Genomic DNA, 15,332 nt, shown 5'->3' on the forward strand with positions numbered 1-15,332 from the left:
TAAATAGATTCTAACTGCCACACAGCGGGCAGCCTCATTCAGTGGGAAGCCGCCAGAGCAGTAGTCCCATTCCCTAAGGCCAGTTAGGGTTACTACTGCAGAGGGGAAGAATGAGTAAGGGACAGGCCGGGCTAGGTAGAGAGAGATAGGTGGGGGCTACGTGCTCAGGCTTATAGAAATCCCAGAAATGCTGAGGCCTAATGAAACCAGAAGTAAGGGAACATAACCAGACCACCTGGTTTGTCTTAAATATCAGAGACAAGATATTTGAAGGAGAAGTAATCGTGTGATATCTTGGTGGTAACAAGAAGATTTAAGTTCCTTGGTAAGATTTCTATAAAAGACTGACCATAAAAGCCCTCTGTGGCAACCCACTGGAGACCTCTCTCCCTCTAGAGAGCTTTCTTTCTGTTCTCACCTTCTCTCTTTTTTTTTTTTTTTTAAAGGATTTATTTTATTTATTTATTTGACAGACAGAGATCACAAGTAGGCAGAGAGGCAGGCAGAGAGAGAGGAGGAAGCAGACTCCCTGTTGAGCAGAGAGCCTGATGCGGGGCTGGATCCCAGGACCCTGGGATCATGACCTGAGCCGAAAGCAGAGGCTTTAACCCACTGAGCCACCCAGGTGCCCCTCACCTTCTCTTAATAAATGTCTTCACCCTTTTGTTTCTGTGAGATTCATTCTTCGGTTCTGCCACACAAGAACACTCTAACCCTGTAACAATATCAAAAGTATCCTTAGGAAGTCATTGACAGGCACCCTCTAGAATTTACGTATTAATCCATTCAGGTCTATTGCCCTATCATGCTCTTTTCCCTTACCATGCGTTGTTTTCTTATAAAATTTACTACTTACTACTTGATTTTAAAAAATAACATTTTTATGGAGATAGAATTCATGTATTATACAATTCATCTATTTAAAAGGTATTATACACTGGTTTTTAGTATATTCACAGAGTTGTGCAACCAGTACCACAATCTAATTTTAGAACATTTTAATCACCCCCAAAAGAAACTCTGTACCCATTAGCAATCACTCCTCATTACCCCCTTTCCCTAGATTGGCAACGACCATCTGTTTTCTGTCTCTGTGCATCTTTGTATTCTAGACATTTTGGAAGAATGGAATCGTACAATATGTGGTCATTTCTGACTGTCTTATTTCATTTCAGGTAATGTTTTCAAGGTTAATGCATGTATGTCAGCATGTATCAGTAATTCATTTCTTTTATTGCTAAATAATATTTCATTGTATAAATCTATTCATTAGTGCATGGACATTTTGCTACCTGAATAAATGTTTATTTTGTTTCCCACACTAAAATATGAATTTAATGTGCCTAAGAACATTTTTTTTTTTACCACTTACTTTATGCCTAGAATCTTGCCCAGCACTGGAAATGTAATGAGATCAATACATTAGTTGAATGATTTAATCATTCATTCACCTAAGAACATTTGCTTAGCACCGCCCCCCCCATTTGTGTTCAACATTGGGTTCTGTTTTCAAGAATCTCATAATCTCATGAAGTATCACCTGTGCAAACAAATACTTAAAAGAAAATGGATTTCAATAAAGGGTATGAACAAAGCACAGTGCGTAGACAAAAGGTTCAGGTTTGCTTGAGAGACTCAGCAAGGACTTCCTAGCAAAGACTTCTTCTGAGATTTAAAAAAAAAAAAACAGAAGGTTGCCAGAGTGAGCCCTCAACCAGGACGGTATTTAGGCAACGTCAGGCAGCCTAACCTGGAAAAGTAGCAGTGCTGGAACTCTCGTGCAATGGCGAGGCATCCTACAGAGGATGCACTGGGCCCGCAGGCAACGTTCAAATCAGAAATAATCCTATACACTCAAAGGATTCAGGATTCTTTTTCCAGATCCAGAAGAAACTGGCAAAAATGGTGCCATCTGAAGATAGGCTGTAGGACTGAAACAGTGGGAGAAAGGATGACAGGCAAAATTTAAAAACCAGACACATGTTCTTTCCATTAGAAAGCAGGTTTAAAATGTTTTGGCTTTTGACGATGGGAATCCACTGTACAATGCCGAGCAGCACGTGCGGGAAAGTTACTACGGGCGCAGCAGACAGCGAGGCGGGCAGGCAGCCGGCTGAGAAGGGAGTGGCAGTCAGGATCGCTTCCTCCCTCTCCTCGGCATCCCGACACTCGCAGGCAGTAACCGAGGGGCAACATGTGCAAACGTGTCGGAAACGCGGGCACCCCCGGAGCAGGCGGTGAGGGAGGCTGGAGCGGGCGCTGGAGCTGCCTCTCCGCGCTGGGAGAGACTCTGCCGTCCGGGGGCGGTCTGGGGGAAACACAGCCTCCTCACTCTTCCTGCTGATGCAATCTGCGAGAGAGCCCGCGATCTCGGCGGCGGGAGGGCCCGGCTGCAGTCCCGCCCGCCACGTGTCGCCGCCGCCACCCCGCGCTGCCCCGGGCATCCATTCCCGCCGCCGCCGCCGCGCGCTCCAGCCGCCCGCACACCCCGCCCGCGCCTGGGACGCAGCCGGCTCGCCCTCCGCGCGGTCGCAGCGGTCCCCACGGCCCACGGAACCATGAAGGTAACTGCTTCCGATTGGGGCTGTGTTTTACAAAAACGCGTGTGTGCACTGAGCCTGCGAGTCCCCAGAGACACACAGACGGCAGAAAGGGGGCGGAAGAAAGACCACCGTGGTGTGTTTCCGCGCAAACGGTTTCCGTACCTTCTTTGTCCGTCCTCGCGGGTCGGGACCTTCCATTCTTTCCTTTTCAAACTTGCTCACAGGATGTGCCTCTTGAGGCTTTTTCACCGCGGCAGGGGTGAGCGGAGATGAAAGGCGGCTCGCAGCTCCCTCCTCTACCTCTTTCAAAGTTTGGAAAGGAAGAGGAAGCTTCTTTCAATGGGCAAGATGCACAGGAGGTGGGGGTTCTGGGGACGAGGTCTTGGGGTGTTTGTGGCGGCAAACAGGGGTTTCCTGGTGGGTGTGTGTGATGAAGGAGGGAGGTTCAGAGCCAGGGGGTGAGGGTGGGACAAGGGAAGGAAAGCTGCCTCATCGCTATTAAAAGCAGAAGCCTCGTCTTTTGCTTGTGGAATTAAAAGCTTCTACGAGCTACAAATCATATTAGCCTAAGGTCATTCTTTTATTAAACTGAGTGAGCCGCCCTAATGGTTTTTATTCTTATGCTAATCAAGGGTGATTAGCCTAGCTGCCTATTCTGATGTTTTGGGTATAGGAAAAACACCGGTGTCTTCCTGTTCCCACTCCTTGGAAAACTGCAATGACGTTAAAAACTGAAGAGCAGCTTTTTTTTTTTTTTTTTTTTTTTTTAAGGAAAGTAAAGGATGAGCTGGGAGCCCTGCCATCTAACTATCTTGGGAGGGGGCGCCTGGGCGGCTCAGGTCCCGCTCCCAGGATCCTGGGATGGAGGACCGTGTGGGGCTCCCAGCTCAGCAGGGAGCCTGCTTCTCCCTTTGCCCTCACCCCGCTGGTGCTCTCTCTCTCTCTCTCTCAAATAAATGAATAAAAATGTATTGGGAGGAAGAGAGATGCAACCTGAACTTTTAGGAGAAATAAACCCACATTTCCAGGTTTTGAAGGAGAAAGATTGAAATAATGGTTCTCAACTGCACTTTCCCATCCATCCCCATCCACAATTCCACTTACAAGAAATAATATGTAAATGGTGCCTCTCTCACCAAACAAAAATTTCTGCTAAGATTAATGGGGAACTGAGTGGAAACTGTTTTTTGCTGAAATGAGGTCATGCAAATGTGCTGTGGTGAAAAATTCAGCAGCCTTTCCTTCCACGGTCAGATATTTTACTTTTGTCCTGCTCATTCCTGTCTAATTTCAACTGAAAAATACACTCTGGTCACATATAGGGTAGTGAGTAAAAGGAGAAAATTATGAGAATAAACACTTGCTTTTCCAGGTTTCCCTGTGCTATGTGGAGTGTAGTTGATTATGCATTTTTGTAAATTCATGCTTGCCTTAATGTGAGTCCAAAAACCCCTATCCCTTTTACAAGGTACTTTTTTTTTTTTAAACAAGGTACTTTTAACACAGGAACTAGAAGATATCTTCAAGTAGTCTCATATCTCTTTTCTGACATTTTACTGAGATTGGGAATGAAAAGATTGTTTTCTAGGCATGATCTAAGAAGTACATGAGGTTCCTTTAAGTTTGTTTTTGTTATGACAAACACTTTTCTACTTTCCTTTCACCTATTATTATTTTTTTTAGATGTTATTTGCACTTGGCACCAAAATAGGCTCTGTCCTTCGCACATTTTCCAGACATGGCTCCCTTCCCTGGGAGCATATATTTTAAGATGGACACATAAAGCATGGGCTACTGAATAAGAAAATTAGCATATACATTGAATAGAATGTGTATAAGAATAGTTAGTACATGTTATGATTGACTAAATTAATGTGGAGATTGAAAAGAGCCATATCTCTGAAGGGATAGAGACAAGAGAAGTCATTGTCTAGGATGTATAGTTAAGTGAAGGAAGTGAGAGGGCTTGACTGGCGGCGAGGGTAGAGAAGGCTGTTTGTGTGTGTGCAGAGTGCAGGACCTGGGGCCTGGCAGGGAGAGGGGTTTACTTTTCAGACATGGGATGTGACCCCTCAGGCAAGACTCAGGGATGCATGGCTAGTGCAGGAGGCATAACAAAAGGGCATTGGTAGAAACTGGTGCTGAGAAAAAAGGAAACAGGGAGGGGAAAAAAGAAGACAAGAATTTAATTTGGACTTATATTTCATTTAGTGAGTTTCCATAATAGACCATTTCATTTGATTTTAGAACTACAGAGAGAAAGGAAAGAAAGAAACTTTTCCATTTGTATGCAAGAATTTCTCTTGCACGTTGAACCCTGAGAAGGTCTGATGATTTGAAATGGGTTTAAAACCTTATGAAAGAAAGTTGAAAATAGTCATTTGATAATTACAGAGATTTATGCTAAGAATGAAAAACAAGTTGTGGTTTTCTTCAGTAGTTGTGTTGTAAGGGCCTATTTAGCCAGAGCAGCTCCATCCTGACCCTGCCCCTCCCCCCCTTGAGGGGACTTACTTAAAAACAAGTCCGGGAAACCAGTCCCAGGTAACAAAGCCCAGGTACAAGGGTGGGTCAGGCCAGGTGGAGGTATCCAATTGGTGGGGGCGCATACTGTCTCCTAGCTACCAAGGAGTATGGGCCCCGCCCTTTGGGTGCCCTTTGGGCACCAATTCTGACCAAGGTGATAGGCTAGTTCAAATATCTACTATAGGGTAAATTGTAATTCAGTTGGTCACTTATGTGTGACCTAGCAGGACTGTGCAGCTTTCTCTGTGTTACAATCTCATTGGTCACATGTGCGTGGCCAGGCCCAACCATATGCTCTTTGCCCTTAAAAGCTAGTCTGTAAAGAAGAGAGAGTTCGCCTCTTTGCAAGAGACGGCCCTGGCCAGTCAGTTTGATTCTCAATGCTTGGCGCGAAATAAAGCTTTGCTTGACCTTCATGTTGTATCAGTCTCGCTCCTTTGACCATGGACCTAACAGTGTATTTTCCCATTGTTTTCATAAATTTAGATTTTATCCCTTATTTCAGGTCAAAACTTTGAGTTCTGTAGGGGACGAAAGTAACTTTCCCTCTACCCTTCTAGGTTCTTGGCTGAGACCCCCTTGTAATAAAACACAGATTAACAGGAGAAAAACAAACAAACGTTTAATAACATGTGTACCTTCTGTATACATAGGAGGTATCTAGGAAAATTAGCTTCCCCAAATGGCCCAAGCTACCATCTTAAATATTATCCTCAGCTAAAGACAAAGGAAAGAGGTTGGGGTGTGGTGAGAGGGGGAGGGCTGGGAAGTTTTCAGGCAAAGCAGAGTAAGTAAGGAATGGTTGCAGATTTAAATCAGTACTTTCTCCATTGATGTGTTTTGACATTTAGTTATCCTTCTCTTCAGAGAAGACATACCCTGTACAGGGGTGGGAGTCTCCCTGAAAAATGGAGGTTTCCCTTAGAAATGTAGATTTCCCTCAAATTCCACTTTGTTTTCAGAGATTGCCCTGTGTCTGACACCTCTCGAAAAATAACCAGTCCAAAATAATTATTATGCCAAAGAGGCATATTTTTGGCATGGCATATTCTACTCCCCTTAAGCTTCTTATTTCTAATATTAAGATACAAACCAGTGACGTGAAGAGTTTGATAGTAGTGTTATTAACCTAAGAAGCCTGGGCTTGGGAGTAACAGTTTCTGTGCATCAATGAAAACTTGTTTCTAAACTGCCCATCTTTAGTGTTTGGGTTGGTCCTTTCTTTTGAGGTTTCATGTTGTCTGCTTCTTCAAATGACCTCTTCTCAGTGGGTGTAGGAAGATGGAAATTAAGAGCTTTCTCTTTTTCCCTTTAGGCTTGGCAACCACAATTCCTATAAATGACAGGTGCCACCCTAGGGAAACCCAGTGGAATGTTCATCCTTCTGCCTAAGGGGATCTGGTTATCATATGATGGACAGACTCTAGGACCTTCTATGATAGACGTTATTATCTGAGGCATCCTCTACTTTCTGTATAGTACTATAATTCTTGCTGCACACAGGAGGAAACTGTCTGGTCTGCTCACTTTCCAGTTGTAAATGTGGGCAGTCTGTGTGTAACTTTATTCCCTCAACAGCTGTCCAAATGCTTTAAACACTGATGGGCTTTCTGAGCCTCTGTAGCCCATTTGGTAATGCATGTCTGTGTCCTTTCCGCTAATGCCTCTGACATTGCATTTTGCATAAATCAACTGAGATATAAATGTGAGGCACAACTCAGGTTTTGTAAGTGTTTCAAAATTAAGCATTTGGGATGCTCTGATTTACAAATATGACTTTGCAAATATTTGCAAACATTTTAATCCTAAAATCTGGTAGGGTTCACCCCAGCAATGGTGAATGCAGAGCCAAAAGCAGAATCTATAACATCAGATTCAAGTGCCAGTTGGACCTAGGGTTCTGAATAGTCCTCTCAAATCCACAAGCTGAAGAATATTACCCCTAAAAATTGAGCATTTTTATTTTATTCTATTTTAAGATTTTATTTATTTATTTGACAGACAGAGATTATAAGTAGGCAGAGAGGCAGATAGAGAGAGGAGGAAGCAGGCTCCCTGCTGAGCAGAGGGGGAGGGGCTCCATCCCAGGACCCGGGGATCATGACCTGAGCAGAAGGCAGAGGCTTTAACCCACTGAGCCACCCAGGCACCCCGAGCATTTTTATTTGAAAGATAACTTAGAAATCAGATCACTGTATTAATACAGCATAGCTTATCACATAAATGTTTTTCTCTTGTCATACTGGCTGTGCTTTTTTTGTGAGAGAAGCTATTTTGCAAAAACACTTCTTGTGTTTGGTGATTACTGGGAGAGAGAAAATCTTAAAAAGATATTCATGCTCCCCAACAATACAGGAGAAAAGTCAAAGAGAGAGAAAAGGGAAGACAAGTCAAAAAAAAAAAAAAAAAGAGGAAATTTTAGTACCATAAGCAATAATCCAAGGAAGTTGTACTGGAAAACACATGATTCTTTGTCATTGAAAAATTGTCAAATACTTATGAAATCCAGCTAGTTCCCTTAACACTTGTCATGTCGTTCATCTAAAAAGAACTGGTTTATTAGATCTTTATTTTGATAGGTAGATCTGAATATTTGATCAACTGCATTTATAGTCTATCCTAATCCAAGAAATGCTTTTACTATTTTAACTGTAGATGGTTATTTGCCTTAGGAAGCACTAAGAAGCCTAGGATGTAATTAGAACATTCAAATTCTGTCTGACTCCTCGTAAGTCTAGACAGAAGGAGCACCTGTTGGGATGTTCTAGGCCAAACATGCCACAGATATCTCTTGCATGACCAAAAAGCTCTCCACATAGTTTGGGCATGAGGACAAGGATGGATTTGCACAGGGTGATCACTGAGCAGCTGTTAGCATTCACCACCACTACAGTAAAGGATGATTTTGCCTAGTACATTTTATTGTAGCTGATTCAGATTCACAATTATATTGTTTTGATTTTAGTACCAGATATTAATTCAGGAATGTGAAATCACAGTAAATGTTAATTTGAACTTTGAAGATAAAAAGTAGAGTTAAAATGGAGCTGTAAAGTTTATGGTGGAAGCATAAAGCATTCCTCTGGGATTCCATGGTTTTCAACGCTGTGAATGTTACGTCTACTTGCGAGCTTAGTGCTGGCGTTTATAGAAGGAATGCATCCACGCTTGAAGAAGGACTTCTTTGCTTAAGTAAGATAATGATGCTTAATATTTCTAGATGCCATATAAATTACATAACATTGAATTGTAACCTCAGAACATTTGTGTTTTGCATTGCAACTATTATTAACCTCATTTTACAGACAAGGAAAATAAAGATCAGAATACTAGAATCGCTTAAGATCACAAATAGCAGGGTTTCCTGGGTGGCTCCTGCCTTTGGCTCAAGCCGTGATTCCAGAGTCCTGGGATCAAGTCCCCTGTCGGACGCCTGGCTCCGCAGGGAGTCTGCTTCTCCCTCTGACCTTTTCCCCTCTCATGCTCTCTCTCACTCTCTCTCTCTCTCTCAAATAAATAAAATCTTTAAAAAAAAAAAAAATCACAAATGGCAGAGCATAATAGAAACTAGATATTTTGAGTCCCAGTCCAACATGCTATCCACTTTACCAGTGGTTCTAGGATCTCTTGGGTCTGGTATCATGTTGGAAATCTTATGAAAAGTATAAACAATCTCTCCAGCAAAATGTACGAACACACATAGGCATACAATTTTGCATCTCGGTTATTTGTTATTGAACCAGGACAATGGAGTCCATATAGCATGGGAAACTGAGGGAAAATACTGAAATGATCTAGTTATTTAGAGCAGTAGAGACCTATTGGCTCTTGCTCTGTAGTCAGCTGAAGTATGAATTTTTATATATATATACATACACACATATATATGTATTTATATATATAAATACCATCCTTTGAATATTGAAAAACCCCAAATAATCACCTGCCTATAGCTCAAACAGAAAGGCAGTTTTCTTGTTTTTTAGCATGTGAGTTATCAGTTTCTTACGTTTTATTTCATAAAGATCTAAGGTGTATAGTGTAGGAAAGGAATACAAATTTTTTCCAATACCCTCTTAGGTTCGGTACCTGGGGGCATGCAAATTAGAATAACAAAAGATAGATTAACAGGAGAACAAGTTTATGAGCTTCTGTAGCATACATGCACATGAGAGAAATTCAATGATGAGTAACTCAAAAGGGTGGTTAGGACTTGCACTTATACAGCATCTTAATGAAGAATGATAAACTTGTAGAAAAGTAACAAGGATAAAGGCATAGGTTTTAGGCTTCCAAGTGCATCAAACTGGGGGCATGTGAATACCTAGGGGGAATTCAAGGGGGTAAGGATTGTTTGTGCAGGTCCATCTCACTTCTGACTTTCTGTCTTAATGCTGTAAAATTTTCTCAGAAGTATCTGCTTTTAGTCAGAGAAGGGAAGCTCCAGGAAGGCTTTTTTTCTGCATCTCTTGGATCTCAGTTGCTGTTAGCTCAAGGTAATCCTTATGTCAAAGGGGCATATTTTGATCTCTAAAGTATTCATAGAATAGAACTTGATTTATAGAAACTGCATCCTAATAGCTTTGGTCTCAATCTAGTTTTGAAGTATGAGCATGGTTGTTTAGTTAAACAGGGTTAATACATAATTTTTTAGTAGAGTTTAATAGTTTTGGGTGCCTCGTTTTCCTGTTTCTTAGATATAATTCCCTACCTGTTAGTGCCTGTCAAGGGGGCAGGCCTACAAGGCCATGTTCCTACCAGGTGACCCCACCTCAGCCACAGCTGATTGTAGGCAGGGTGTATATTTGACCCAATGTCAACCATCTCTTACTTCTTATTCTCTCGTCTCCTCCATTCAATGATATCCTACCCTGTGGATTCTCTTTTCTCTGTATCTATATGTTTTCTCTTTCCCATTGCTAATGGATTGATTTATGCTCTCATTGCTTCTTGCTTGAGTTATTTCTGGCTTCTCAACTGGTCTCAAGCTAATTTTCCTATGGCACTATTTTAATTATGTCATTTGTTCTCTCAGAATACCTCTATGACTTGTCTGTTGTCTACTGAATTTAGCTTAGTGCATGAGGTCTTTTTCTAATCTGTTCTCCCATCACTTTTCCATCTATGCACTCCTTTATTCATAATGGGGAATTTGCTGTAGCTCAGAATGAGCTCTTACATTTCCACATATTCCTTCCTAACCCCTTTCTCCCCATTTATGCATCTCCCTGTCTGTCCCCTCCGGTGCACCCCTCCCTATGTGGCTCACTCCCCGGCACTTTTTGAGAACGGTGACTATTTTCATAGGGAAATGAACATGGATGGAAGGTGAAAAGGTAAGAGTAGGGTTACATTTTGAGGTTAGGATATCTCATATCGTATATACACTGATCACACCCTGCAGTCTCTCTGCACTCACCCTTCCTCACCTCTGGCCTGAATCTTGCCCCATTGTTGCTGCTTTACAGGTAGTAGCTGAGTTAAGTCATCTATGACTTCTAGGCTTCATAGATCAGATTAATTGTGCTTTTTACCTCTTCCTTCTCAAACAGCAGCTGCATCTTTCCATATCTGGATTTGTTTGGAGTCAAGCTTTAACCGACTCCCAAAAGATAAAGGTCTATAAACACGTAGAGAACAGTAAGTATTTACGTGTTTTAATGCCTATTGCCAAACTCCTTTTTTACAGAATGTCAGTGGTGAAACTGTGTAGATTGCAAATAGACTGTAAGTGTAAACAGACTATAAATATTTCTGGGAAAATGAAAAGCAGTACAAACTGAAGACCGCAAAATTCCTAACAAATAATCCCAGCGATGCCACTCTGCTAAATCACTACAGTTTTCACATTTCAGCAGTTTGTAATGGGAAACTCCCCTGTCATATCCCAAAGAACTGACTTAGAATATAGAACAGAGTCATGTGTCTGGGAATGTTAACCAATTCCAATACTGTTTAACATGTTCTTTTTTGTTGTTGTGAACAATGCAGTTCTTAAGCAATCTAATTAATGCATACACTGACAAACAAATCCAACAAAAGAGGCACTTAGAGGCAGTGTTCATTGAATACTGGAATTTTGAAAGAAAAAAATCTATTAGGTCATGTTCAGCATTTACTTCTGCCAAAGAAGGATTGTTCTTTCAAGTTTATTTTTCTAGCTTTCAATTCTATTCCACTTAAATACCTCGACAACCAAGACTCTTCAAATCTTCTGTGGACAGTTCTCCTGCCTAGTGTATTCACTGTGTAAAGTTTCCTGATAATTAACTTAATTCTTTTTCCTTTCAGTTATACACATCCACCATTTGTGCTTGGCCCTGCTGACTCATTTGCCATGAATCTTTATGCTTTTTAAAAAAAATATCATGTAATATTATGTATGCTTTCATTGCTTGGTTTTAAGGTATAACGTCTTTTTTTTTTTTTTTTAAAGATTTATGTATGAGAGAGAGATAGCACGAGCGAGCGGACCTGGTGGGGAGGGAGGGGCTGAGCCTGACGTTGGGCTTGATCTCATGACCCTGAGATCATGACCTGAGCCAAAACAGAGTTGGATGCTCAACTGACTAAGCCACCCAGGTGCCCCATAAAGTCCAATGTTATTAACTAAAATGGCATTTCTTTCCAGTAACATTAGTTAGGAATGTCAGTCATTCTGTGAATATGTAGATAAGGGGTGTCAGTGAGTTTTATTTGCGTTAATAATTTCATGCCTCTTAACATTAACGTCATCAGTGTTGGTCAACCAAGCTCCTTCTTTTCTCTTGACCAATGTTCCGAGAACATTATTTACAGTAACCCATTAGTCTACCACTTTCTGTTAAAAGACAACATTGAAGCTGGGATTGAGCGGTCATTTGCAACCGTATGAACTTAATTACATAAGATAATTTTTAGTATGAAATTATGAGTTATTATTAACCCACATATTTTTTAAAATATTTGTTTAAAACATTATTTGTAGGGGCACCTGGGTGGCTCAGTGGGTTAAGCCTCTGCCTTCAGCTCAGGTCATGATCCCAGGGTCCCGGGATCGAGCCCTGTGTTGGGCTCTCTGCTCAGCAGGGAGCCTGCTTCCCCCTCTCTCTCTGCCTGCCTCTCTGCCTACTTGTGATTTCTTTCTCTGTCAAATATATAAATAAAAAATAATAAAATAAAATATTACTTGTAATATTTAATATTTGAAATAATACAGCTTAGAGATCATTCTTTGTCTATAGGATCACACAATTGGTATCTTAAATTCAAGTGAAATTCAGTTACATACCGTAACTGATATATAATGTTACATTTATTTCTTATTTACCTATTTACTTGACAACAAATATGAACAACAGCAAAAAAAATTTTTTTTTAAGATTTTATTTATTTATTTGACAGAGAGAGAGGGATCACAAGTAGGCAGAGAGGCAGGCAGAGAGAGGGCAGGAAGCAGGCTCCCCGCTGAGCAGAGAGCCTAATGCAGGGCTTTATCCCAGGACTCTGAGATCATGACCCCAGCCGAAGGCAGAGGCTTAACCCACTGAGCCACCCAGGTACCCCAACAGCAAAAATTTTTAAAAAAGAATTGCTATCCTTTTCAACCCTATATTAGTTTAATTTAACTTAAATTATCTATTTAAATGATCTATTTAAGCTAAATTAAACTGTATAAACTGCTTTAGGATTGAAATATTTGGTTAATATGTTAATATATTTATATGATATGTTTTAGGACTTATGTGATTCACTAGCTTAATTGAGAGCCTTAAGTAATTTTGGTATAACAAGGAAAATAAGAATTCTGTCTTTTCTACTGAGGAAAAATTTTCCAGTGAACACAGAGGAAAAACATGATCTTACTTTTAAAATAATCTGATGATCCATTCTTTGGGATAAATATAATCAAAATGTTTTACTAAAGGATGGATCATTAGATTATTTTAAAAGTAAGATGAGGGGCGCTGGGTGGCTCAGTTGGTTAAATGTTTGACTCTTGATTTCGGCTTGGGCCATGATCTTGAGGTTGTGGGTCAAGCCTTGCATCGGGCTTCATGCTCCGTACAGATTCTGCCCAAGATTCTCTCCCTCTCCCTCTACCCTTACCTTCCCCACTACATGCATGCTTCCTCCCTTTCTCTCTCAAAATAAATAAATAAATAAATAAATAAAAGATCATATTTTTCTTCTATGTTTGCTGAAAATTTTATTTTATTTTATTTACATTCAGTTAATTAACATAGAGTGTATTATTAGTTTCAGAGTTGGAGTTTAGTGATTCATCAGTTGCATATAACACCCAGTGCTCCTTACATCATGTGCCCGCATGAAATAGATTTAATGGCTCAACATCATTATTAATATTTAGTTTAATTGGAAATGTCTTGTATTTCCTTGTAAACATTGTGAAATGATATATGAACAAGAGTATTTATTGCAGCAATGTTTGTAATAACTAAAGATTAGAACTCACCCACATATTGATCAGGTGTGAAAAAGAATGAGGTAAAAAAAAAAAAATCAGTGGAGAGAAGAATAAGCGGGCTCTCTATATATACAAGAGGAAAATCTCCATGAGACTTTTCACTGTACATGTTTACGTATTTGATTTTTGACATGAGTTTATTATATTCAAAATAGAAATGAAAAAAGAAATGGAAATGTCTTGTAGTGGACTTAACTTGACTCAAAAGCCATTCTCAAGAAAATCTGAAATTTTGGGAAATTCAGAAATACTGGGTAATTCAGCATAATTCAGTTAAGACCAAGGATATGTATCTTGACAAAATTTCAAACTTGTATTTAATTTTAACTAACTGAAAATGCTTTATTGAGAAGGCAGGTTAAATATAGTGTGCACACCCGATTTTACAGTACCTGTTACATTAAGAGTACACAAACTCTTTTTCAAACCTAAAATTTATATAATAGTGACAAGCAAACAATGATTGATTTGAGTTTCATTTGATTAAATACTTACATAACTCTTATTAAGGCTATTAGGCTTTGTACTAGGTTAATAGGCAAATGGAGATAATTCAAGCATTATGTTTACTCTTGAGAAATAACTATGCAGGGAGAGAAATGTGTAAAAACAAATGCAATGAGGAATAACGGTTGCCACAAAGAAGTCTACAAAAGGTACAGAGGTGCCTAACAAAGATGAGTCAGAGGAATCAGGGAAGGCTGTCCAATGGAGAGGAAGTTTGAGCAGAACCACGAAAGAAGGCCAGATGGACAAGGAAATGAGCCCATCTCAGGCAAATACATGTTCCACTTGTATCCAACCCCAGCCTTCTGGAAGTGGATTCAAGCACTATTGACTTACCGTAGAAGAATGTGAGGAAACATATGTCCAGCCTCCTGCCAGACCACTGGTAAACACAGAGAGCCCTGAGTACATCCTCCAACACCCTCCAGGGAACAAACTGTTGGAACTTCTAACATTGGCAACCTGGCCACTAGTGACATGCGTCCTGTTACGCCTTTTTCACAGTGCCCACATCCACCTTCACCCTTTCTTGATGCTCTTTGTTTTCTGTCTTGACTCAAGCCTCAGTGGAACCTCCCACCCAAATTTGTCCATAATACAGTTTGCAACTCAATATTAGTTGCAATCACCTTCCCTAAATATATCCTGCTCCTCCTGGCCTTAGGTAAGGTCACTTCCCTACCGACCTCTAGTGGATGCTGCTCAATTTCTCTACTTTCTGCTCTCAGAATTAGAGGGGTGCTGATCTCCTTTACTGTGCCCAATACTGTTTCCATGTCAGCCTCCTCCTGTAAAACCTCTCGCTGCTCCTCACACCATCAGTCTGTGATACCCAATCTCTTCCATGTAACTGTCACTGAAAGACGGCCTGGTCAGTTTGCCCCCATTACGCACTGAAAATTTTAGCCTTGGTTCCTGCTTCTCTCTTACAACTACTTTAATTTCTCATCTCCTTTAACTTGCTACATTCCCCAGATGCCACCCACATCTATGGCCATACCCTGGACTTTTGAATCACACTAAATTACAAGTCCTGTGGGTTATTTTTGTCCAAGATATATCTGACATTTTTACAAACCTCTCCATTTTAGCTGCCGTGGGCCCAGTTCGAACCACTGTCTTCTCTTCACTGAGTATGTTTCTCGCACACCTCCATCTCCCACCCCTAATCTGTTCTCCATAGAGTGGAGTAATGACATCGTTCATCTGCTTAGAAGAATTCCTGAGCCCCTACCTTATGCTTTGAATAAAACTCAAGGTTTCTGCTATGCTTTAGAAGTCCCAGAGGA

General features: G+C 40.7%; 1 protein-coding gene across 1 annotated transcript in view; it reads left to right on the top strand.

Moving 5' to 3' along the window:
- Positions 1-2,370: 2,370 nt before the first annotated feature.
- Positions 2,371-15,332, top strand: part of BCAT1 (branched chain amino acid transaminase 1) — a gene marked incomplete at its 5' end in the record, with an annotated part of 103,937 nt that continues 90,975 nt past the window's right edge. The window contains one exon of the mRNA XM_080810702.1: positions 2,371-2,564. Coding sequence (XP_080666828.1) covers positions 2,559-2,564 — 6 coding nt within the window. The remainder of the gene's footprint in view (positions 2,565-15,332) is intronic.

The sequence above is a fragment of the Martes martes genome, assembly GCF_963455335.1.
Source record: "Martes martes genome assembly, chromosome: 8".
Classification (NCBI taxonomy): Eukaryota; Metazoa; Chordata; class Mammalia; order Carnivora; family Mustelidae; genus Martes; species Martes martes.